This window comes from Sminthopsis crassicaudata, chromosome 2 (genome assembly GCF_048593235.1).
Source record: "Sminthopsis crassicaudata isolate SCR6 chromosome 2, ASM4859323v1, whole genome shotgun sequence".
Lineage (NCBI taxonomy): Eukaryota > Metazoa > Chordata > Mammalia > Dasyuromorphia > Dasyuridae > Sminthopsis > Sminthopsis crassicaudata.
Window position 1 is genome coordinate 103,272,376 of NC_133618.1, and position 27,033 is coordinate 103,299,408.

At 36.8% G+C, this 27,033-nt stretch overlaps 1 protein-coding gene across 3 annotated transcripts in view; it reads left to right on the top strand.

Moving 5' to 3' along the window:
• Positions 1-26,576, top strand: part of SPTBN1 (spectrin beta, non-erythrocytic 1) — a 254,615-nt gene extending 228,039 nt beyond the window's left edge. For all 3 annotated transcript variants that reach the window (XM_074286937.1, XM_074286939.1, XM_074286940.1), the window contains 14 exons: positions 108-389; positions 1,471-1,601; positions 2,345-2,549; positions 2,908-3,282; positions 5,500-5,744; positions 7,382-7,520; positions 9,554-9,638; positions 10,882-11,078; positions 12,888-12,997; positions 13,764-13,827; positions 18,626-18,864; positions 19,677-19,850; positions 24,287-24,329; positions 25,217-26,576. In XM_074286937.1, coding sequence (XP_074143038.1) covers positions 108-389; positions 1,471-1,601; positions 2,345-2,549; positions 2,908-3,282; positions 5,500-5,744; positions 7,382-7,520; positions 9,554-9,638; positions 10,882-11,078; positions 12,888-12,997; positions 13,764-13,827; positions 18,626-18,864; positions 19,677-19,850; positions 24,287-24,329; positions 25,217-25,432 — 2,505 coding nt within the window. In that variant the 3' untranslated portion in view covers positions 25,433-26,576. The remainder of the gene's footprint in view (positions 1-107; positions 390-1,470; positions 1,602-2,344; positions 2,550-2,907; positions 3,283-5,499; positions 5,745-7,381; positions 7,521-9,553; positions 9,639-10,881; positions 11,079-12,887; positions 12,998-13,763; positions 13,828-18,625; positions 18,865-19,676; positions 19,851-24,286; positions 24,330-25,216) is intronic.
• Positions 26,577-27,033: the final 457 nt, after the last annotated feature.

Here is a 27,033-nt window from a genome sequence, read left to right on the forward strand (position 1 = left end):
GTAAGGAAGCTTTAAAGGACTGTGGTTTTCACCCAAAGCGTTTGGAATAATTGCCATACGGTTGCAATTTAGCAAGCCCCTCATGCATATTCTCCTCTCCCACACAGACCCTCCAGAAAGAAATCCAGGGACACCAGCCTCGCATCGATGATATTTTTGAGAGGAGCCAAAACATTCTCACTGACAGTAGTAGCCTTAATGCCGAAGCAATTAGGCAGAGGCTAACAGACCTAAAGCAGCTATGGAGCCTTCTCATTGAAGAGACGGAGAAACGCCACAGAAGGCTGGAAGAGTCCCACAAAGCTCAGCAGTATTACTTTGATGCTGCAGAGGCTGAGGCCTGGATGAGCGAACAGGAACTCTATATGATGTCAGAAGAGAAAGCCAAGGTGAAAAGAATTGGGGGTGGGGAGGGGCGTTGTTGGTTTGGGGATGGTCATAGTTCTGCTGGCCCTTAAGAAGTCTTCATCTCAATCCTCATACTTCCCTTTGCTTATCTGTAAAGTGCTACTCTTGTAGCTTGTTACATTTTAAGGTCCCCAAGTGGAAATGTTTTTTTCTTTCCATATTTGTATTCTTAGTGCTTAGCGCTGCATGCAGTAAGCACTTAATTGTTTCTATGACAACCTTAAGGCTTCTGACACCAATGTGCCCTAGTCCACAGTGTGTGTGGTCGATATCTTTGCCTACTAAAAAAACAAACAAACAAAAAAAAAACACAATTTTGTTCTATGGCAAATCAGATCTGCTTTGTCACAATTCCTTTTTAGTAGAATTTTGCCAAAGAATTGTTTCTTCCCCTTTTAATTTCTAAGATAATCTTGTCCACTTACAATGATTCTCCCTTCCCCCCTCCTGGCAATTGGGGTTAAGTGACTTGCCAGGGTCACAGAGCTAGGAAGTTAAGTGTCTGAGATCAGATTTGAACTCGGGTTCTCCTGAATTCAAGGCTGGTGCTCTATCCACTGCGCCACCTAGCCGCCTCTACAAGATGATTTTTAACCTTTGTATGTTGAGATGCTCATTTCAGGCAATCACTTATTTGGCTAGTATTTATTAATCACCTGCCATGTGCCAGGTATAAACACTGAGGATAAAAAGAAAGGCAGAAAACAGTTCCTTCTCTTAAGGAGTTTGGTCTAATGGGAGAGACATCATGCAAACAATTATGTATAAAGAAGTATATGTAGAATAAATTGAAGATAATCTCCAAGGAAAGCTCTCTCTTAGTTCTCTTTAACTATTTCTGTTTTTCCAATCATAAATGCTATCACTAGCTCCTTTTCTCTTATAGGATATGGGGAAGGGGAAGGGAATAAGCATTTATTTAGTGCCGGTTACATGCCAGGAAATATGTTATGCTTTCCACAAATATCATGTTTGATCAGTGCAGGATGCTAATCCCTCTTGGTGATAACCTTGGAGAGTGATGGTGCACAATTGTGAGTGCTTCTTCCTTCTTTTTTACAGGATGAACAGAGTGCAGTTTCCATGCTGAAGAAGCACCAGATTTTGGAACAAGCAGTAGAAGATTATGCTGAAACAGTGCATCAGCTCTCTAAGACCAGCCGGGCTCTTGTAGCTGACAATCACCCAGAGAGGTAAATACCATTTTGTAGCTGGGTTTCTGTAGTAATAGCTTGCTCTGTGTTGGTTGATAAATAAAACAGTTAAGTTTGAATGTCAGAGGGTTAGCTTGAGGTAGGGTGTCTATATTTCACCTTTCTTACCAGGTATTGCCTGCTCTCATAATTGGAATAACTTTTTGCTGCCCCAGACCCTCTGGCCATCACCAAGGATGTATGTGTCTTAAAAAAGAAAGAATATTCTGACTTGTTTAGGAATATTCACATAAATAGGGAGAAAGCATGGTGTTGTGGAAGGGGAGTATTGATCAGGTTTTAAATCCTAATTCCACTGTTCAGTTGTGGAATCACTAGGTTCTGTAAACCTTGCTTTCAAATTATTTTATGTTTCCTTTGGTCACAAAAGACTTTAGAATGGAAAAACTTTCTTATCACTGATATTTCATCAGCTCCTAGAGTTTGCAGGAAAATCCTGACTTTTGAAGAGTATAGTGGGGTTTATCTTTTTTCCCATCCCTCAGTCTAGAGACAAAGTATGATCGTCTACCTGAATAACTTTTGAGCTGGTTATATTTTTACTGTTTATTTGTTATTTAATATTATTTTTACTGCTTGGGGTTAGAATATAATTTGAGGCTACTTCACTTTTTCCCCCTACTTTCTTCCTCATCAGATTAGTTCATGCTACACCTCTCTCCCTCTTTTATTTCCTCCTGCATATAATTTATGTCTCACTTCTCTTTCCTTTTGTCTTCCAGTGAACGCATTAGTATGCGGCAGTCCAAAGTAGATAAGCTGTATGCAGGTCTGAAGGACCTCGCTGAAGAGAGAAGAGGAAAACTAGATGAGAGACACAGGCTTTTCCAACTTAACCGGGAGGTGGATGATTTGGAGCAGTGGATTGCTGAAAGGGAAGTGGTGGCAGGATCCCATGAGCTGGGCCAGGATTACGAACATGTCACAGTAAGTTGGTTGATTATGGCACTCCATAATGCCTGAAGAAAGTGACTTGCTTTCCTAGAATCTAATGGGTTGAAATAAAAAGGCCATGAGTTCTACTTTTTATCCTACTGTGCAGTCTTAGTCACCTTCACCATTAGTTAGTCAAATGAGATGATAAATATATTGCCTCTTACTGATAGGGTAAGGATGAATGATAGTCTTTTGGTAGAGTGTAAATGGGTTGATTTTAATATTCATTACTTGTACCTTCCTTTTGATTTATTTGATTCATTTTGGGGGAGGGAAATTCCTGCTATCCAAAAATAAAATTAGTAACAATGACTACATTGACTTTTCTATGCACTCATTAACATTTCAGATGTTACAAGAGCGATTCCGAGAATTTGCACGAGATACTGGAAACATTGGGCAGGAACGTGTGGACACAGTTAATCACATGGCAGATGACCTCATCAACTCCGGACATTCTGATGCTGCCACGATTGCCGAATGGAAAGATGGTCTCAATGAGGCCTGGGCTGACCTCCTTGAGCTCATTGATACAAGAACACAGATTCTTGCCGCTTCTTATGAACTGCACAAATTTTACCACGATGCCAAGGAGATCTTCGGACGTATACAGGACAAACACAAGAAGCTGCCTGAGGAACTTGGAAGAGACCAGAACACAGTGGAAACATTACAGAGAATGCATACAACGTTTGAACATGACATCCAGGCTCTAGGCACTCAGGTGGGTGCTACTTGCCTTTCTAGTGACCTTTCTTGGGCCACCTAGTGGCCGTTCCAAGACAAGTTTAAAATTTTGAAAAAGAATAGGCTAAATAGGAGTTGCTATGAATTTCTGGGTTGTTTCCCCTTCTTCCCCCCTTCATACTTTGTCTCCTTAGCTGTATGTGTGTGAGAGAGACAGAATAAAAATGAGAATTTATTGTTTTATAATTTATGACATTCCCTATTTACACAAAATATACATATAAAAACATTTGCCATCAAACTTCATCACAAGCAACATTTATAATTGTGTCAGATCTCTATGGAAGACTATTTCAAATCAGACTGACTTAATAGCATTACCTTGTATGGGCCAACTATATTTGATCCGTATATCTGAAAGGAGTTTGAATTTTCATTTACAAACTGTGCTAAATGGAATTTTTATAGTAATTCCAAAAGAAAACAGAGGACTTATGTTTCAGAATATGGACAGAAGAATTGCTTATGATTTAATGGGTCTTTTTTCCCCCTGAACTTTTAAAAAAATATTTTTATTATTTTTTAAAATGGAGTAATGGTCATATGTAAATAAGAATTTGAGATTTAATGGTTCTATTCAATTAGCTTTACTTCTAATAGCTACATATTTTGTCTTATTTTTTTGGGGGGGGGACTGTCCTTTAAATCTCCTTATGCTAAGAAAGACAAATGGTTGTTTTTGTTTTTGTTGTTGTTGTTGTTGATTCATTGAGGTTTTGTTCATGTTTGGAAGGGCAAATCAAGTACCTCTCTTTTGTGGGGGATGACAGCAGAGGTCCTTTTCATGAAACTGTCCATATCACATTATCTTTGCTAAGAAATGTTATCTACTAGATGAGGGGAGAGGAACCAAGGGAAATAATATTCAAATCAACAACTTACGATTCTTATCCAGCCCAGTTCAGGGAATAACTGTAGTAAGGGCAAGGGAACAGGCTTTGAGGTGAGTACTTCTTAGGGATATGTCCTACTGGTACTGTCCTCCTACAAAGGAGGCAAAGGCTTTCCTTTGCCTTGTATTACAGTTTTGTCTTTGTGTCTTTTCTCTCCCTTTTTGAGGACACAAATCATGGCTTGTTCTTCTTTGTAGCCTCATAGTACCTAGCACATAAATTAACATTTAATAAATGCTCTCTAAAATAAACTTGGAAAGGCTCCAGGAAAAATGGGTACATTCAAATACTGCCTTTAAGACTAAAATAGCTTCAAATCCTTTTTTTACCCTTTTGAAAAACTTTCATTGGAAATCTGTTTTTTAATAGAAGAAATTCCCAAAAGCTTTCAGGATGCCAAAATTTGGGATGTCAAATAATAACTTAAAGACAAGTCTTCTCCACCCCCTGTCTTAGCATTATATATTAGATATATATTAATTAAAAGCACATAGCTTAACAGGAAGAAGAGAAAATATTATTTCCCATTATACATAATGGACTATAAAGAAATTAACTGTCACAGAATTTGTTATGGAAGTCACTGTCACCAGCTGGTCCTCAACTATTTACATATTGTTGCTTTGTAGATCTAATGCTCTTTTCTCTTCTATAAAAACAGAGTATAGTAAGTTGATTAAAAGTTTAGGATGAATGGGTTATCATACCTGAACCAGGTAGCTAATTATTGCAAGGGTTTTCTGTAGAAATGATAAAAATTATGGAAATATACAAAGTTACACATTTATCCTAAAGGAGATTTGTATTGTCTCCTGTGGCCCAAGTGTATACTTAAAAAGAATTTAAATCTTAATTTATAGACTATGCTTAATGAACTCCATACCATAATAACTATAATAGCCAAAATTTCAATAATATATATGTTCTGTAAAATGAGATAAATCTCAGCCATAAAATTAACAAAGATTGCCGGAGAATCCCTAAATATCAAAGAAGCCTCATCACAGTCATTCTGCCATTTCTTCATATTCTTGCTTTCATTTCTCCTGTCCATTGTATGTCTTACTTTCACCTTAGCCAAGGCTTTTATAACTTCACACCACTTTTTGGGGAGGTGGATTCTTAGTGATAAGCTACCTCATATCGTATTCCCAACTAAATGTCAAGTTCCTTAAGCATAGGGACCACTTATATTTCTGTGTACTTTGTGTACACTCAGATATTAATCTTTAATGAATTAAGGAGAAAGGAAAAAGAAAAGGGCCCTGATTGAAATCTTGACTTTCTTTGTGAAATTCTAGGTACGGCAGCTCCAAGAGGATGCTGCCCGCCTTCAGGCAGCCTATGCTGGAGACAAGGCTGATGACATTCAGAAGAGGGAGAATGAGGTCTTAGAAGCCTGGAAAGCTCTCTTGGATGCTTGTGAAGGACGCAGGGTGAGGCTGGTTGATACAGGAGACAAGTTCCGTTTCTTCAGCATGGTGCGTGACCTCATGCTTTGGATGGAAGATGTAATTCGGCAGATTGAAGCTCAGGAAAAGCCAAGGTAATTATGTAAAGGAGTTTGGATCTGATCTCTTCTGGACTTCCCCCCATTCTCTTATCAGTGAGGAGGGGGAGGGAGTGATTCTGAGCCAAACTCATTGCACGTGTGTGTACACACACACACAAAATGACTTGTGTCCATCTGTGTCGCTTTCTGCCAATAGCAGGACTGTGTAACCAGAGTGGGAGAAGGCAGATATTGGAAGGAGTTCATAGCTGAATAAACTGCTGGAGCAAAATTACTCTAATTCTATCTCTCTGCGTTAACTCACTCTGCCCATGATCTTTTTCTGGTGCTGTCCAGTAATACTATTGTTTACCTGCTTAACTCAACTGTCCTTAATATCTACCCTTTTTGTACCCTTGGATATGTGTTTCTTCTGTAACTTCCTTTTGGCTTTGCTGTGAGCAGAAATGAAAGAGGAAGTTAAGTTATACAAGAAGATGCTTTGATTTCCTCTGCCACCACAGGACCTGTCATTCATTACCTTTGGCCCTTCCTGGCCACCACTAAAGATAGAGGCAAGAAATGTTATTAAAAGAAGGGTATCCATAGTTATGGAATTTAGAAAATATTAGAAAATATTCTGATTGACATGGGCCTTCCAACAAAAGGTAAGAATGTGTCAGTACATCCTCAAGGATTAACTTCTAAGTTAGAAAGGGAAGCCATATACATCAACTTGCACTTTCCTTTTCATCTCTAGCCCTGATATAAGTGGTCTTATGACTTTGGGGGCATCAAAAATAGATGCTCACCAATCTGTTTTCTAAGAGAGAGCATTTTAAAACTCTTAATTCTCCAATTATGTGACATGGGCAACTCTTAACCATACAATGGTTCTTGAGAGGTAATTCAGAGAATTTAGATAAAAATGAATACATAAATGGTCCAAAAATGGTGCTTTCTGACAAGGCATGGAGCAGAGGCAGTCCTTGGAAAAATTTTACTGGTCCACAAAAATGTTAATACCAAAGATCCATACTAATTAAAAGCTACAAACTTGGAAGAATTGCCTCTCTCTAGCATCCTCTTCCTCCTGTCCTTGGTTCCATAACTTTAGGCTTTTGCAATGCTGAGGATGTGAAGGTTGAACTAGTCTAAAGTAGACAATGTAGACATTTTACTAGTCTCAAGGGCAGAGGTTATCTTTTGTCTTTCTTTGTATCTCCAGTGCTTAGCAGAGTGCTGGTCACATATTAATGTTTATTGACTGAGTACAGTGTAGTTTGGATTGAGAACAAAATTACTTGAATTGACTTGTACTTGGGTGATCCTCAATTCCTACAAAATAGATTGAAATGTATGAAACAGATCTAGGAAAGATCACCAAGAGATGGTGCTTGAGCTGTCTTGAAAGGAAGCCAGAGACTCTGAAGAGTTGAGGAGGGAAGATCATGGCAGACATGGTAAAATAGGTAGTACAAAGGCATGGAAATAGGAGATAGAGCATTATATGTTGGGAACCACAAATCAGCCAGTATATCTAGACAATAAAATAGGAGGATGGGACTTAAATCTGGAAAAATTTACTAGGTAGTGAAGAATTTTGCCTTTTAAAAACTGGTTAACCTTTTTAAAATATCCATTCTTTAACTTTAAGTATGAACTAATATATTTATTGTTTGACATTTTAGGGATGTGTCATCAGTTGAATTATTAATGAATAACCATCAGGGTATCAAAGCAGAAATTGATGCCCGCAATGACAGCTTCACTACTTGCATTGAGCTTGGGAAATCTTTATTGGCAAGGAAACACTATGCATCAGAGGAGGTATGGTTAATATTCTTACTTTAGCCCTAGAGAAATGGGAAGCAGGAGAGATCTGGGAAGGTACATTACTGTTGCTGATCTCTACTGTTATTTCAGCTGAAAGTAGAGTTAGTTACTTGATTCCTTAGGTTTTAAACAGCAAACTCCATCTTTAATCAGTATTTTGGGCAAGAACATGTAGTAGAGAAAGAGCACTGAATTTGGAATCTGAAGATTTTATTTAGCCCAGATGCTAGCAATATTCTCTAATGTCAGATAAGTCATTTAAGTTATGGGCCTTAATTTCCTCCTCAGTGAAATGAGAGTTTTGGATTTCATTTCTAAGGACTTTTTCAGATCTAAATTTCTGATCCTTGAATATAAAGATAATTGTTAATAAGACTATACCAGCATATCTTCAGAGATTACCTTAGAGAAGGCAGGGAAGGCACATCAACTTGACCTTCCTCTCACCTCTATCCCTGATGTAAGTGGTCCTATGGTATTGGGGACATCAAAAATAGATGCTCACTAATCTGTTTTTTGAGGAAGAACATTTAAAATTGTAATTCTCCTACTATGTGGATATCAGATGGCTTTTTTTTCCCCCTGAGGCATTTGGGGTTAAGTGACTTGCCCAGAGTCACATAGTCAGGCAGTGTGAAGTGTCTAAGGCCAGATTTGAAGTCAGCTCCTCCTGACTAAAGGATTGGTACTCTATCCACTACCCACCTAGCTGCCCCTATCCAGTGGCTCTTAAAAATCAATCCAGATAATTTATATGAAAATGAATATATAAATGGTCCAAAACAGTGTTTTCTGACAACTAAGGTATGGAGTGGAGATCATTCATATCAGTAAAGATATTGACCTGTTGGCAAGGGGGAATCCCAAGCACAATTGTGAAGGAGAAGAGATTCTGATTTCCATACTACATCTGTCAGTAGCTAAGGCTGTCTAATTGAAGCACTGAGACACCCTGAGTTGAAAGACAAGAGCAGATTGTGCCAGGTGAATTAAATTACCACATCTTAACTGACCTGCATAGATATGTCTCAGAACCCCAAACCTAGTGTCTTGGAAATAATAGTACCCATCTGGACCATCACTCTTGCTACCATCTCATTCCCCTCAATCTTCATTGAGGGGAGCAGTTGCTATGGAAAAAGAGATCACCTTCTTGCTCCCACCAACATCCACTGTTTGATTAGCTTTTACCAATAAGTATATAATCTCAAGAGCCTTGAGAATAGCAACTTCTCCCCATACCACTTCTTTACAGCCTTACCTTTGCTGCCATCATCCTAGGGAGTAATACCCATAGAGGTAAGACCTGGCAGCTGTTTCTGTGGCTGCTATAGCTCTAATTATTGAAGGCCCCCCCAAAACAATATTCTTGCCACTGAAACCCTTGGCTCGTTCAAATGGCATCAGCATCAGGAACTGATATAATTTTTATCTATGGAAATGACATAAAAGATGTATGACCCTTTGTTATTTATGCACAGTACCCTAAGAACCATGGACTCTTTCTGTCAGTCTTGCAGCTATAATATCTTATAGAATTGTCCTCTCCATTAGACCAATGTTTTGCACATCATCAGTGACAAATCAGTACCTTTTCATTCAATTATTTGCCATCACAACTTCCTGTTTCCCTAAAGTGAATCCCATCTCAGCCTTTCTAACATGGACTGTCAATGAATCCTTGAGAGGATAAAGATTTTCAGTATTACTATACAGCTAAAAGAATTCCTTTTAAAGGTGTATTTCTTTTTGGACATGAGTAATGCTAGAATTTGTTTTGCTTAACTACACATTTGTAATGTTTTTTGTTCTTGCTTTCTTAAGGGGTTAGTGTAAGGGAGAAAATTTGGAGCTGAAAACAAAATTGCATTTTAAAAAAGGGTTCCTTTTATTATGCCTAATATCTTATAATGTTCATTAACTTGTTTATTTTTTAATCTTGGGATGGGAAGGGGAATAGTATAGTGGTTGATAACATCATGAACTGTCTAATAACAAAGTTTATTGTGGGGCTTTTTCTCATATAGATCAAGGAAAAGTTATTGCAGTTGACTGAAAAGAGAAAAGAAATGATTGACAAGTGGGAAGACCGATGGGAATGGTTAAGACTGAGTAAGAACATTTTCTTATATGCCATTAAATTAATGCAATCCTTTTTTTTTTTTTTTTGTGGGTATTTTTTCCTTCAAATTACTTTTTCTGAGTGTATGAAAATATAATTTCTAAAGTGCTGAGTGTGTGATATTCTAGTGCCGTATGCAGGGTATGAATGTTCATTTATATTTGTTCCTTTTGGCACATTCAGCCCAGTTCTCCATTCTCCTCATCACCCTGATCTAAATGGCATAAATTCAAAGATGGAGGGCAGTATAAGGATTGATATTGAGGGTAAAAAAATTCTGTTCCCCTTCCTCCTTCACCATCTATAAAAGTGCCTTTTGAAGGCTTTTCTTCCTTCAACACATTCCTTACTCTACCCCTATGCCTGACTTGCAGCTGAATATAAAAAATATATATATATATATATATATATATATATATATATATATATAGAGAGAGAGAGAGAGAGAGAGAGAGAGAGAGAGAGAGAGAGAGAGAGAGAGAGAGAGAGAGAGAGAGAGCGCAAGCATACGTATACATATATAAATATATACCAGTACACTACAGCACCCTACTTTGCAGCAAATGAGAATTAAGGTAAGAAGTACAACAGAGGGAAAGAGCACTGGGTTTTGGCATAAAAAGGTGCATGATTCTAACTTCTTTACAGCATCAACAATTTAGTGGTCAGAAGTGCTTTATGGGGAATACATTCCATGAGATGATTTAGCATCAAAATAAAAAGTAGGAAAAATGGTAGTTTGTATCATTTTTGACAGGAAAAAAAGCTATTTATATCAAAATTCCATCATTATTAGAGTTTAATATTAGAAAAAGTCCTGGTGATTCCACTTACCCTATTAAGCCCAGCCTCCATGAGTCCCTCAGGCTGCTTTTTCTTTGAAATCCTGCTGGAGCATTTCAAGTTTCTACACTGATCAATGTTTGACAGACAGGCTGACAGACACACCATTTAAGAATCAAGCTGTTACACAAACCTGTATAAAATTAAGAGGGTGTTAATTAGCAATATTGGTCCCAGTAAAATTAGCATAACTCACTCTCTTATAGTGGTTACTAACTCTTTGGAGACCTTGTACTTTAAATAGCTTCTATTGGTATAATTGTAATGCTGAGAAGTGATCTGTCTTATGCACAGAAGGGATTAGTGCATGTTGTCTATAAACAGGAGATTACTGGGGGGTGTCATGGCCCCAGAAGCTCCCTAGCTCTAACTCCTGGTTCTTTTGCTCAGTTTTGGAGGTACATCAATTCTCAAGGGATGCCAGTGTGGCCGAGGCCTGGCTGCTGGGACAAGAACCATACCTTTCCAGTCGGGAGATAGGCCAGAGTGTGGATGAGGTGGAGAAACTCATCAAACGCCATGAGGCGTTCGAAAAGTCAGCAGCTACTTGGGATGAGAGATTCTCTGCATTAGAAAGGTTGACAACAGTAAGTGGTCCAGCTGAGTACAAGAAGGAGATGCATTTTACCCACTAGTCCTCTCATTTTGGTTGTATTCATCACACTTGGATGAATTGATTGAACCTATTGATCTAGGTCAGCTAGAAAAGCAGTAATATGAATGATTTTGCATGTCTTCCTCCTCAGACAAATCAAAATGTATCATTGGTTTATTTTTTGTTTTTGTTTTTTGGGGTTCATTTATTTTTTAGAAAAAAATATTTTCTTCATACAATATTACTGTTTAAAAATTGGCATCTATAAGGGCAGTATAGTATTGCTTAGTGGTATTAAGCATAAATAGAAATGAATACCCCCATAGGTCACATATTGACTTAGAAAGATTCAAACTAACATTATGTTGCATTGTATTTTTGTTTTTGTTAAACTTTTATTTTAAACTGGTTCTGACCGAGTTTTATTTTTGTTTTTGCTGAGGCAATTGGGGTCAAGTGCCTTGCCCAGGATCACACAGCTAGGAGGTGTTAAGTGTCTGAGTCCAGATATGAACTCAGGTCCTCCTGACTGGTGCTGTGCTGGCAGATGCTCTATCCACTGTACCACCTAGGTGCTTCTTTGACTGAGTTTTATATGTTGGTAAAGCAGAATGAACAAAAATGTCTTCATGGCTTTTATCTAGTTTTAATTTCCTCATTTATAAAAATGAGAGTACGGTTACTTCTAGCACTAAATCCTAAGAATCTCTATAATGGTGTCCAGAAGAGTTGTCCTTTTTTCACTTTGTAAAGATCAGATTGATGATCATTGCTGGATAAAAGCAGTCTGTCTGTTGAATGGATATCTAGATCTTTCTGTCTTGTTCTGATTTTCCTTCTGATTCTTCCCATTGGAGCTTTGTTTAGAATGTTGGAAACCATAGAGTTTTGCTTTGTTTTGTTTTCACTTCAAATCCATATAATTAAAATACTACTTGAAGTGCTTTGAATCCTATCTCATTATGGATCTTCTCCACTATTTAAAAAAAAAATTAACAAAAAAAACCTAACCAACAAAACTTCATATATAAATAGATTAGGTCTAGAAATAGGACTTAATTATTAGCATTGCCCTTTCTTGATTACTGTTGATCATCAGATCTAAAGCAAGGTGTCAGTCATATTTAGAAACACCTTCTCATTCTGTTATCTTCACAGTCCTATGGAGGTTGAAAAAACTTTTTAAAGTCTAGAAATATCTCCGAGTGCATTTTTATAGCTCATGGAGTGGATTTGTTTGGGATTAAGCTTCTTCAAAAGGATGGTTTGGTTTTGGTTTTAAATGGATTGTTTGGGTTAAACTGAAATTTTAAAACATAACATGGAACATGCTGTACTACATTGTGAGGTTTTACAAAATAAGTGAGTGGTGGTTACAGTGTGATACTTTCTACTTAAGTAGATTTAAGCATCTTCTTTTTCCCCCCACTGGCAAATAAACCAAAGTACCAGAATGCACAAAAAATTCACATAAAACTTGACCAGTTCATGGCTAGGCCTTCAGAACTCTATTTTCTGTATTTTTTCATGCTACATATACCTATGAAATTAAATGTCATTTGGGGGTGATTTTGAAAGCTGCTGTTCTCTCTTCTCCCCCCCCCCCCCCCCCATTTTGTTAAGAAAAGACAGGAACTGGAATATCAGGAATTTCTAAGGTCATCAAAACTGTTTTATTTTGTTTGTTTGTTTGTTTTGTTTTGTTTTGTTTTGTTTTAAAGAGATATAAGATGCCAGAGCTTTAAAGAATTATCCATTTTAATTAAATACATATATTTTATTAATTGCATTTGCTCTTTAGTTGGAATTACTGGAAGTGCGCAGACAGCAAGAGGAAGAAGAGAGGAAGAGGCAACCTCCGTCTCCAGAGCCCAGAACGAAAGTTTCAGAAGAAACAGAGTCACAGCAGTGGTAAGCATAGGACTTAGCTCCTCTGAGAAAAGCAACTCTTGCTTTTCTCACTGAGCCTACTAGTAAAACTTTTTTAGATGGCATAAATGAGGCTAGGCCAGTCCTGCTTTAGCCATTGGTATTTGGAGGCATGTTCTTAGGTCTTTAGAGAAATTTGGTTTTAAAGTCCCAAGTGCCTTCATATAACCCAAATTCCTTCCTAATTCCAATGGGAGAGTGTTATGATGAGAACTGCCCATCAACTCCTCTTGGTGCCCAGATGAGGGACATAATTATTGTGCCATTTCACACAGATGGATCAAACTAGTGAAGGGCTACACAGGGTCGTCTATCAGCCATTGAGTAACATTGTCAGGGATTATATTCTTTTGTCCTCTATTCAGAACCAATTTAAAGTACAATGTAAACACTTTTAATCTGAAATTTTAAAATGCAGAAAAAAGGGAATCAGTATGAAAAAATGGTTTCTGGCCCTTTCTCAGTCACCTTTCTAGATTTCCATTGCGTAGAATGTGGAGATTGCAATTAGAGGACCTCTGAGGTCACTTACAGCTCAAAGTTTGATATTGAGACTGGATAATATCTAAGACCTCTTTTAGCTCTGAATCTTTAATGATCACAAGAATTCGCAGGATTTTGTCATTTCTAAATGCATCATCTATCTGTGTTTTTAACAAAGAGAAATTTAAAAGTAAACTTATTGTCCTTTTTTCTTCCCCTTTTCTCTGCCCCTTATTTTATATCTACATCTTCTTACATTCAACAGGGATGCTTCCAAAGGAGAACAAGTTTCCCAAAATGGTTTGCCTGCTGAACAGGGATCTCCACGGGTTAGTTACCGCTCTCAAACCTACCAAAACTACAAAAACTTTAATAGCAGACGGACAGCCAGTGACCAGCCCTGGTCTGGACTGTGAAACTCAGAACCTTTTGTAAAGAATTCCACTCTTTCCAAATATTCCCGGTTTGATCTTTTTGCTTCTATTTCATCCACATTGTTGAATTTTATTTAATTAATAGCCTCAGTTATATATGTGTTTGCATTTAATCCATGTTTATTTGAGTCTTTAACTGATGGATGCTCAGTTGCCTTAAAGAGACATTTATTTTATGTTATTTATTGTGAGCTTTTTATTTTATTAAGATTTTTACAGCTAAAACATCCCTTACATGAGTAATTGAAATTTAATGAAATTACACCATAATGAAGAAGAAAACTAGAATCTGACAGGTATGACGCATCCAGTTATACTAACAGGTTGCAGTACTGTGCTATACATGGGCCACTTTATAAATGAGCTTATTAACCAGGTTGAAGGTATTAGATACAGAGGAACTTAGCAATGGCTGGTAGATAATTGTGTATGGGAAGGGGATTTTGGCTACTAAAATAAAAAAGAAACTAAAACTTAGTTATGTAACATTCCAGGAAGGATAAAGATGAAAATAAACAAGAAGTTGGATGTGATCAAAAAATGATTTTATTTTCAAATTGTAGATAGTCTCAGAAGTTCTGCTTGAGATTATCCCACCCATCATACTTCACTGCCAGGTCAATTCCAGAATATGGATTGAACTTTTTTTTTTTTTTTTTTTTTTTTTTTTTTTGTAAGAGAGCAATGTGTTTTCATTTAAGTCAGCTAAATTCTGTATTCAGATATCCAGCTTCTTCCTGCAGCAAATGATGCAGTGAGTGCTGAGTGCTGCTGCCTCCTTAAGTAAGCTCTCATCCCTAGGGAAGGCAGCCCCCTGCTCTCTGAGTGCAGCCATTGGTGGCTCTGTGCCTTTTGCCTTATATTTTTCTTGGACGCCTGTCTTGGTTTTCAAGCATCCTTCTCCAATTATTCACTTTGGGGCATCACTGTATTTAAATTCTCAAACAGATGGAATCAAAACCATGTTAGTTCCTTCTGATAAATTGAACTTTAAACTTGATTGGCCTAAAATTAAGGGATATTATAATGATTTTAGAAATAAGCTTTTCTTTTCCTGGACCATTAGCATATTTATAAGAACTTTTCCTGTATAACAAAACTTAGCAGTTTTTCATATCCATATGCTTTATTTCATTTCTGTGTTCTTATCACCATTTAGTTATTCCCTTTCCAGGGAGCATTTTAGCATGACATTTTTTAGGTCACAAGTTAGGAGAAAACATATTAGAATCTTGTCCTCCCTCCAGATTAAAAAAGAGACTTTATGTAATCACCTATCATGCTGAGAGAAATATACTAATTTCCAGGGTTGGAGATGTTAGTGGGATCAGAAACATAAGTTGCTAGATGATCACTGCAAGTTGTTAAAGTCTGATTTGTCTTTTCATTTCATGATGCATGTTTTTTTTCTTTTGTCAGGATAACGTCATATAGCATCTTGTTTGTTTGTTTTTTTTTTTTTCCTGTGTCTCTCTATGTACATATCTATTTACTGGTGATGTTGATGGGCCTATAGATATATACATAGCTCCATATGTTCTGGGGGCAGCGTGCACACCATTGTTGGGTCTCTTTGCCTTAAAAATACATTACTATCAATATTAAGCTGTTGATTCAGATTTAAGAAAATAGGAATGTGTCTTTCTGGCTCCAAATCATAATATGCATGTCATTGATATATGTGTATGTGTATATGTATATATATATATATGTGATGTTTCCATATATATATGTTAAATTTATATAATTGGAATTAAATTTCCAGTTTTTCTGCTTTTTATATTTCAAACCAAAAAAAAAAACAAAAAAAAAAAAACCAAAGAAGGAGTGCTAAAATTGTTCAGCCATCTTTTACCTTTTTTGTTGTTGTCATTGTTTATACTTTATAATTGTATCTTGCCAGGAAAAAAAAATGCAACAATTGACTTGTATTTGAAGATAAGCCATTTTATTCTTTGATTTACGGTACAGAGACTCAAGTTAATGAACTTGAAAAAAATGTTGCTTCATGCACTTTGAAAATCAGTGGGGTGTTTCTTGTCATGTTACTAGTTGTCAACTTATGTTGTAGTCATGTTCACAGTCGTGATTTAAATACCTCAGATACACCCAGCCACTTAAGCACTCTCAACTAATTGCTAAGAGAAGCAATAAGGGAAAATGTATTCATGTGTCCATTGTTTTATCATAACGCTATGATTTGCTTTTAATGTTTGTCTTCAGTGGCGTGTTGTCTGTTGGCATGCTTAAAGCACATTTTCATTAAAATTCATTTTGCTCCTTTTTTCCCTTCCTGTTTTCCTGGATCATTCATTTGCATACATATTAATTTATCCTTGTGCATACTGGTGTTGGGTTTTCTCTTTCCCTCTAATATCTCAAAAGAAAAATTTTTGCTGCAGAAATCTCCTCAGAAGAGGTTTTCATTTTCTTAGAAACTAGAAGTTTGCCTCCCAAATATTTTGCATTTTAGTCCTGTTCACAAAACTTATGTCCATTCAGTTTATTATTTAGAAAAATTAGGTCGATATTACAAATCAGGTCAATAATACAGCTAGCAATTTCCACTTAAAACCTGCAGCAGGAAATTTTTTTTAAACTTTTTTTTTTACACATACTAACCATGTGTCCTCCAGGTCCTTACTACACCAGCCTTAAAGCCCTTAAACTCATATTCTCCATTGTAAATTGTATACAGTTTCATAGGCCAACAAATTTATTAGATTCAAGAATCACTGGATATTCAATACTTGAGTGATTACTATTTAAATTTTCTTTTTGGTTGAATAGATATATAGATACATAGACATAGATACACACAAATATATAAATATAAATATATATATATATATATATATATATATATATATATATATATATATATATATATATATATATATTTATATCTTTGCCTCTGTTTAAAAATAAAGACACCCAGTAGACCAATCAGACATTCAAAGGTCTATTAATTACTTATAAGCACATAGGTACAGTATGAAGCTTATTTTGTGCCAGGATAAGCCACCATGTATACCCACAATCCTTACTGTAGAATATAATTATTTGCTTTCTTTTTTGAACCAAGTATAAGGGATTACTGTAATCATTAAAGTGCGTAGTATCTACTCCCATCTTAACCTTGATATCTAGTTTGGCAGAATTGAAGAAATGAAATTTTCTGAAACTTATTCCAACCTGGACTAAATCCAGGGCCCTGCCATGTTAGAGAATTTGCAATTCTTCCATCTTTCCTGGGATTTCAGCTAGCCAGTATTTTAAATGGTTGGGTTGAATATTTCTTGCTGTCCCACCTTCTCCTACCTAGTCCCAGTTTTTCAGATGAGAGGTGTAAGAGAATCAGTCTTTGACAATTAATTGTTAGGTCTCAGAGGTGGCCACTCTGCCATTCTTTCTGTTGAGGCTGTTGCCATTTCTTTGGGGGGTGATACTGTTTCAGGGCAGCAGTGCAGGGAGCGGGTGTCTAATTAGTGTGCCATTTACAACCTCCATGTTTGTCTACGTACCAAGGGGTGCAGGATGTCTGTAATCCACTAAAGCGTTAGCAACACCCAGCTTTAGTAACTTGCTAATCCCACACCCTGGTTATACAAGCCAGGGAGCTGCTACGGTTAATGGTCCACAGTTAATGGTATACAGGCTGAGAATGATAATGAACCAAGACCATACTGCATTTCCAAAGCTGAAAGCCGTCAGGGTTACAATTTAATTGAGCTTGTGGATGAACGGCTCCTGAAGACGTCTCCAGCGTGATGAGTCAGAGCCGCTGGAAACTGAGCTGCTCTCTAGGCTATCTCGATCTCAGTGCAGCAAGGCAACGCGATCAACAAAGCAAGTGATGGGGAAGGCCATGGTTCTGTCTTTGTTTGGGGGTAAATAGCTGTGTGGTGTTGAGTGACTGTGGTTGGCTTTTTCCAGTACCTTTAACAACAAATACAGCCCACTTAATATACAGTGCTGGCAGACGTGCTTAAATGGATGTTTGACTTGCCTTATTCTTCCCTCTCTTCCCCCCAAGCTTTAAGATCCAAAACCTAACTGAGATGGTGGACATGAATTGCATGGTGTCATCCTAATTTCTGCATGTTTTGATGATGTGTGGTGGGATGGGCAAAGAGGGAGGGAGGTGGGCCGAGGAGCAATTTTAGAACTTGTAGGTCTTCTCTTTTCTTCCTTGGGGGGAATGCTTCTGTGTACTTTTGATAGGCTTGTACGCTGACATGTTTGTGAATGCCTTCCACTTAAACTTAAAACTCTCTGCTGGTGTCCCTGGTTGTAAGGTGGCTGCTGTATATAACATCCTCGATCTCTCATATATAATAAGCGTGACTGTTCCTGTTGTCCTTTGTTTCGAGTAACCAGTAATAGAATTGGAGTTATTGAATTGGGTTATATTAGAGAAAATGGATTAATCAGAAGAGCACAGTGCAGTAAAACTCATAACTGACATTTAGCTTCTTCCATTTCCCTATAAAATGGGTGGGTATTAATCTGTTCTGTACCTTCTAATGTCTTTGGTGTTTAGTTGGCTTTGTGGGATGTGAAAGGGTTTTACTGTACTATCTCAGTCTGTCCAAGAAGTTTATACACAGCCACATTGTACAAAGTCAGTTAGCGTTTAAGTCCTCCCCTGCGTGGTTCAGGGTTAGCTGAATGGTCTTTCCACTATCTCTAGATGGCAGAAACTGTGGAAACGAGGGAAATGGTCAATGGAGCTACAGAGCAGAGAACGAGCTCAAAAGAATCCAGTCCTATCCCTTCCCCCACTTCAGATCGCAAAGCCAAGACTTCCATTCAGGCACAAACAGCAGCCACTTTGCCAGCCAAAACCCAGGAGACCCCGTCAGCTCAGATGGAAGGCTTCTTGAATCGGAAGCATGAATGGGAGGCTCACAATAAGAAAGCTTCAAGCAGGTAAGGACAGAGTCACAGAGGCCTCTACTGGGAACTAATGATGTCCGAGTAGAACATGTGGTTGTCTCCTTATGCTACAGTTGGAAAACTCCTTCAGTAGTATCCCCACTATCCAACTCAGTTACCTTAGGCCTCCTATGGGCAATAAACTCTTTTATTCAGTTGTGTTTTTTTCCAGTTACTAGAGGAAAATAATATTGAGCCATATATTTTTTTTTTTTTCCCCCTTAAAAGAGATTGATTTTGGCTAGTGTGAAGATTACAGCATTCTGGTTTTTTGTGAAAAGAATTATTTAGGGTAAAAGTTCTACCTGAAAAGAAAATTTTATTTCTTTAAAAATTTTGTCATCAAATCTTATGGTCATTTACCATAATGCCAAGCCCCTTTTGTGAAATAAGTAGAGATAATCATTTGGTTTCAAATTTTTGAAGGTGCACTGACTTGCTACTTCTTCCCCACAATTACAGGCCCCAACAAAGCATGGCAAGTATCAGGGGGGAAGAATTGTTAATTCACAGGACAAAACGATGTTTTCCCAAAATATAATGGGGCTGAGGTTTCCTTAGCCTTTGACTTTTTTTTTCCTCCATAACAATGTTAGAGAATTTAGATTCCCATTCTAGACGTTGTGTTGTAGTTTGGCTGTGGGATGAGGATTTTCCCAGTGTGATAAAATAGCACATCTGTGCTCCTGGGCTTTCTTGGATAACTAGCTAAATTATTAATTGTGCTTCTGTGAAGGCCATTTTTACCTTGGTCATATTTTAGATTCTTTACTAATAAGTTACTACTGCTCTCTTTGATTCTTTAGGTCGTGGCATAATGTCTACTGTGTGATTAATAATCAAGAGATGGGCTTCTACAAAGACTCAAAGGCTGCTAGTTCTGGTATTCCCTATCACAGTGAGATTCCTGTGAGTTTGAAAGAAGCATCCTGTGAAGTAGCAGTTGACTACAAGAAGAAAAAACATGTGTTCAAGCTAAGGTGAGTGAGACACAAAGTATTTCGATGCTTCCACAGAACTAGGGGTTTTGTTTTGGGCTATAGAATTAGTTCCTTTCAGCCAGCATCTATAGATGACTCCACTTCTCCTGGGAGGTTCTCCCTCTCTCCCCCCCATTTTCTGTAAAGTGAAACAACACATTGTTATTAGGCTTATCTGATTTTGGCTTCATTTTTAGGTTTCCCAATATTTCTTTTGAGTTTTTCTAAAGAGTGGTTAAAGTTCACATTGTTCTATAAACTGAGACACCCTACACTATTCAGAAACATATTCGTATTTCACATTCTTTCAAAACCATTTTCATAGTTTACCAGTATCCTGGCCCAGGAATCAGGAAACCTAGGTTCAAGTCCCAGGCAGATCACTTAACATTTCTCAGCCTCAGTCTTTGCAGTTGTTAAAGGAGTGAGTTAGACAAAATGGCTTCTAATGTCCCATTTAGTTATGAAGGGAAAAAGTTATTTAAATGGCAGCAAGTGATTTGTAACTTTTAGAAGGTAAAGCTATTTTTAATTCACTTAGCATCAAGTCATGTCAGACTAACTTCATGTATTGTTTTTTGAGGAGTGATAGGTATAGTGTGTATAGTTTTTAGTTTGTATGTAAGCAAAATCTCTCATGGTAAAGCCTTGTAGATAAAATGGTGAAATTTAAGCCCAGTGATTTTACTGCATTTCTGAGTTAATAATTTGTTAAATTATATTCATTGATGTTGAAGAGTGTTTTTTTTTGATAGTTATTTTTTCAGTTACATTTTTAAAATTGTTTCAGCATTCATTTTTTGAAAGATTTTTAGTTCCAAATTTTTCTCCTCTCTTTCCCCAACATAACAAGCAAATTGATGATATAGGTTTTATATGTCCAATGATATAAAACATTTCCCATATTAGTCATGTTGTAAAAGACCAAACAGAACAAAAGGGGGAAAAATGATGTTGAGTTAATCAGAATGATGACATCCTAGAAGGAGAAAGGAGTATCTCTCGTGGTAATCCACAGTCCTCTATTCATGGTCCTATTTTGTTAATTTTTTATTAAATCATTAACCAAGGTGACTTAAAATTACTTACAAAATTTGCAGATGAATAGAAAACTAAAAAGGATAGCTCAACAACAGGCTAGAAGAATCGGCCAGAACTAATTCAGCAAATATCTAATATACAACCATAGTGTTCAATGCCCTGAACAATATAAAATTTAATAAAAATAAATGCTATGGTCTTACCTTTAGTGCCCTAAAAAAAAAAAAAAAAAAAAGGTAAACTGCTCATCTTAGTCAGTTTGTGTAAAATGAAGAGCATCTAAAGAGCTAACTCATTTTTAAATTATATTAAGAACAAGAAACTGTTGGGGATTAGAAACTTGATTTTAAAGGGGATTTTGACAAGGAGCTAAGGAATGAATAAGTTAAGACTTATCAATTTTAAAAAAATGATAAGGGGGTATATAAGAGTTGTCTTCAGATGTATTTGAAAGATGTCATTTGGAAACTAATCGGGCTTGTATGTTATAGCTCAATTAGAACCATAGATGTAAATCAGAAAGAGGTAGATTTTCTCCAAAAATGGAGAAGGCTATCTTGATGGATAGTGAGTTCCCCATCAATAAAGGTATTCCAGCATAAACTAAGTGATCCTTCTGTCAGGGATATTATAGTGCTTTTCTGCTTGCAATGGGATGTTAAACTAGATGTTTGCTAAAGACATTTCCAGCTTTCTTTTCTAATTCAAATGACTCATCACAGCTAGAGAGAGATAAACAGGAAATGGCTTTTGGCACCTGTCAGGCTATATTCTTCCTTCCCAAAATTGGCCCTTGTAACTTTTATCCCCAGCTACTTTTGGAACCTTCTATTTCATCTCTCACTGTTTGCACAGAACCAAGCAGTTTTCTCTTCACAGTGGGTCACAGCTCAAAAGTTTTGCTTTCTAATAGTAGCTGAATGGTAGAAAATCTATTTGCTGAGATAAAGATTAAAAAAAATTTAATTCAAGGGCAGAGCCTGAGAAGTGCTATTGTTTTTTCTCTAATTTTGTAAGGTGGTTTTTTTTTTTTTTTTTTTTTTTTTTTTTTTTTTTTTTTGATATAACAGTAATAACAAGAAGTCATGGACTCTACATGGGTGTGGTACATTTAAAGGGAAGAGATTTTTCAATGTGATTTATGAATCCCTATTGATACAGAGAAATGAATGTTCCATCTTTGGAAACTTGGAACGCACTGTGGTTCCTTTGGAAGGAAAAGTTACAGTCCTTAGGGCAAAATTTATAACTCTAAATACTTTCATCCACATATAAAGACCAAATCAATGAATTGGACACGCAGCTTTTTAAAAATAATAAAGAATTGGAAGGGAAAAGTATGGGCATTTGACTCATTGATTTCTTTCCTCATTGTATTCTTGGAGCAGTCACAGGGTAGATAGTACATTCCCTTAAAGCAACTCCCTTTCCAGCAGAATCTCCCTTCATTCTCCCCATTCCCTCAAGAGACCTAGCTTCAGTTCCTGCTCTAGAAGAATTAAGTCACCCCACAGTCTTTTAAGGCTTAATGAAGCCTTTGGTGCAATCCAATTGGGTTATTCTTGGCTGGTCTATATCATACCCTTTATCAGTTCCTAATAGCTGTTATGGCGCAATGAGTTAGGAAATTCTGAATCTGATTCCTGTCTCTGACACAGACTGACTGTGTTGACCCTGGACAAATAATGGAACTTTTCAGTGCTCCCAAACAACTTTGACACTGTAAATTATGAATAAATTGAAGGGAAGTTTCATACCAGAGAATTCCCACACAGATTAAATCTCAGATCCTTTACCATGCCCCTCCTCTCTATCTAAATGCTACAGGCAATTCTATAAGACCATAAATTGTAGGAATGGTTGCAGACAGATGTGTATTGGTAAAAGGAATGCCTTTACCCAGAAGTCCCCTGGACCACAGAATTAACAAGTCTAAAAGGGACAGAAATTGGTCATTTGAGAAAAACATTTGGTCCTTCCTTTCCTTCCCCACCCCTCAAAAAACCTATTCATGAACATAGCCTTCAATAGCTTTGCAATTTGAAGGGTTGTCACAATGAAAAAAAAATTAGAAGTTCTTGACCACATAGGAAGCTCATTCTTCAGTTCATTTTTTTTTTTAAGATCTAAAACAAGATGCCAAGAAAGATCTGAAATCTCCCTACCCTACCCTGCCCCCCAAAGCCTTTCAGCAGGATAGCATAGTCTATATTATTTGGCATATTCTTTGATAATTAGGCTCTGTGGGGTGTTATTGTTCTGTAGTCTTCATTTATATTAAAACTTAGAGCTTTTTGGTTAGACCACAAGCAAAACACTGTGCTAGGGGCTAGAAATACAAAATTTTTAAGATGTTTAGTTGGCTGATATTACTATTATTATATATATATTATATATTATATTATATATATATATATTATATTATATTATATATTATATGATATTATTATTATTTTGTATTTAACACAAAATCGGTACTAAAAAAAAAGTAAATGTTTTGTTTGATTAGTCATTCAGATTTGAAAATGCCTTTTCTATATAGAATCTGATTGCCATTGCCCTAATGTTCTGGAGTTTGAGATAAAAATTTGGGCTCTTAGATGATTTCACTAGAATTTCATTCTAAGATTTGCAAGAAAAAAAATGATGTGCTACAGTTAATCCATCAGTTATACATTGTTTGCTGAGGAGAAAAGGGTTGAAGTCTCCTAAATTTGATTGATTGTCAGTGAGTTTTAAAGATTCTTATTATTCAGTCATTTTCCAGTTGTGACTGACTTTTCATAAGTCCATTTGAGGTTTTTTTGGGCAAAGATACAGGAATGATTTGCCATTTTCTTCTCCAGCTCATTTTACTGCTTTGGAAACTGAGGCAAACGGGGTTAAGTGACTTGCCCAGATAATTGTCTGGTCAGATTTGAACTTAGGAAGGTGAGTCTTGCTGACTCCACCTGGCACTTTCTCCATTGTACCACCTACCTTCCTATTAGGAAAATAGAAGATATAAACTAAGGAATAAGATTCAGTTATATTCCTAAAGACTTGTTTTTTAAAAAAATAAATTTTTTTACTTCAGTTATCAGATTTTTTTGGTAGACAAAAAAGTAACCTATGACAGACTTTTAAAGATGGCTGGAGATTCCCATAGCTAAACTCTGTGACTTCTAAAATGTCCAAGAAAGGGCTCTGAGTAGTATGGAATAATACAGTATAGGGAGCAAATCCTTGTGAAATTTCAGTCCCTTCCTGCATGGGTTGATATCACCAGTTGGACTCCTTTACAGAGCCAGTATATATTTTTATATATATGCCAGTATATATTTTTACATATGGATTGTATATATTACAGTTTTTAAAATTTAGCTCCTGACTTTCTTTTTCTTTTTAAATTTTAGACTAAATGATGGCAATGAGTATCTCTTCCAAGCCAAAGATGATGTAAGTTTCTATGATTTATTAATTCAAAAGCATTTGTGAGAAAACAGTTGGTTGTAAGCCATTCTGAAATGACTAGTCACAATCCAAATAAGAGATGAGAAACAGATTTCTTTTAACTTTATTCTTCATGTCCAGTATTAAATTATTTTAGCTTCTTGTTCCTCTAGGAAAAGCTTAATGAAATGGAGCCTGCCTTCAACAGAGAGTCTTGCAAGAGCTCATTTACAAGAAAACAATATGAGGGAGATTTCTCTTTTCTTCTCTCTCCCTCTTCCTCTCCCCCTCCCTCTCCCCCTCCCTCTCCCTCTCCCTCTCCCTCTCTGTCTTTCTCTCTCCGTTTCTCTTGTTCTCTCTCTCTCTCTCTCTCTCTCTCTCTCTCTCTCTCTCTCTCTCTCTCTCTCTCTCTCTCTCTCTCTCTCTCGTTTCTCCTCCCTCCCTTCCTCCTCCTTCCTTTCCTTTTCCCTCTCTCTCCCTCTCTTTTATTTTCTTTCTTGTTAGAGCAACAGAAATGAACATTCAAATACTTGGACTTTCCCTTCTCTTCCCTCTTTCAAATTTTTTTTTTTTTTTTTTTTTTTTTTAAGGAAAAACAGAAGGCCAAAATGCAAAAGTTTTCCATCAAGGGCCCAAACATTAAGGATTTTCTTTCTGACTTCACTTGATCAGTGTCTGGCCCTTTTAAATGGAGTTTAATCTGCTCGCCTGTATTACCATGAATAGGTTTAAAGTTAAAACACCTACTACTCTTCTCCCCTTCTGTTGCCCTTAGAGAAAAGAGGACTCTAAAAGTCCTTAATGGCAGAATCCATTTTTAAAAGCAGAGGATTAGAAACGTCCCATCTCACTAAGTCCCTTCTTCTGACTCCTGTAACATCCTCTTTGTCCAGGAGGAAATGAATTCGTGGATCCAGGCCATCACTTCCGCCATCTCCTCTGACAAAGGTGAAATCTCCGCCAGCACCCAGAGCACTCCAGCCTCCAGCCGAGCCCAGACCTTGCCGGCCAGTGTTACAATCACCAGCGAATCTAGTCCTGGCAAGCGTGAGAAAGACAAAGAGAAAGACAAAGAGAAACGGTTTAGCCTTTTTGGAAAAAAGAAATGAACTCCCATCTCTACATCCTGTACTTCTCTTACCTTTTCAGTGAAATTCCAGCATGCAAGCTCAGAACCAATACATTGCTCTCTGTGCCTAATGTTCCTCAATGTGATTGAATTTTTTTTTTTTTTTTATTTATAGAGAATTTCTGAAAAAAACAAAACAAAATTCCTTTCAGGTTATAAAAGTAATGAGGCACATTGGGCAGCTTTCTTTTATGAGAGGAAAGACCATGTTTTTTTTTTAAATAAAGTTAATATAGATTAGATCTTAATATTTAAACTGTTCCTCAATTTTGTGAGGCTGTCTTGGAAATAACACCCCCCCCCCCCCCCCCCCCCCCCCCCAGTGCTATTGGTATGCAAGGCAGCGGTGCTTTCAAAACAGAATTTATTGTGCACACCAGAGACAGACATACCAATTTTCTGACACATTCACTTCCATTTACTTAATGGTGGCTATCTTGAGTCTTGACTATTAGAAACTCCCCTATGATGGCTCTAAACTTTATGAAACAGATAGTGTGTATTATTATATCAGCTGTAACAAGAGTACAACTCTACATTAACTTTGCAGACCAAACCCACCTGTATCCCGGCATCACTTACTAACACTTACATGTGGCTTTTCAGCATCCAGTGTGTACAAGGAGGATGTCGGTGTACAAGAAGGAATAGCAAACTGATGATAACTGTTTTAAATAATCTGTAATTTCAATTTTTTTTTTTGCTGAAATACATTATATTGTATGTTTGAGATAATTCTAGTACAAAGTATAATAAAAATTAGATGTATAATAAACCTTTAAATCATTGATAAGTGTAAAAGTGAAACTGAAGCATTTACTGGACAAAGTCATGTTACCGAACTGGTTACTTGCTTGTGAGCTGCGGCACTGTGTTATAATTTTGCTACATTACCTTGCTATTTGATACATAGTGTGCATTTCTCTGTCACTGTAACTATTGTAATGACAAAATTTCATCTTACTGCACAATCAAAATGACATTTAATAGGAATGAACTTTGAGACTGGGCCTGCCTCAGGACAGAATGGTCTTGGGCCTGGCATTCAGATGTTTGACCTGTACCTCTCAGTTTTACCCTATCTGTTAAATATATGCTATGTCATTAAATGCTTTTAAAACTAACTCAGTGGGTAGTTTCTTGTTTGAGGTTTTCTGTGGTTTTCCTCCGTCACTGATTTAAAATCAAATAGACATTCCAAAGCCAAAAAGACCAATGAGCTATTACAGTAAAAGCAAGGTTTGTGGTTTTGGAAGTGATTGGGTTTTTTTTTTGGGGGGGGGTTCTATGGGGTAAGGGGTATGGTGCTCCTTTGAAATTGTCCCAATGAGAGCAAAGAGAAAAATAAAGGTGATATAGCTTTGTTACAAAATGTCTAAGATTTGGCACTGAATTTACCAAAGGTGAACTGTGAGATGAACTTTGCAAATATTAGAAATGTTTTATTTGCTTTGCCTATATAAATATCCAGAGTGTGTTAATAAGTTGTTGTGGGGCTGTATCTTTTGGTGAATATAAGAATGATTTACAGTACTGTGAAGATTTTTGAATAAATTATTCATGAAGACAACTTAGTGTATG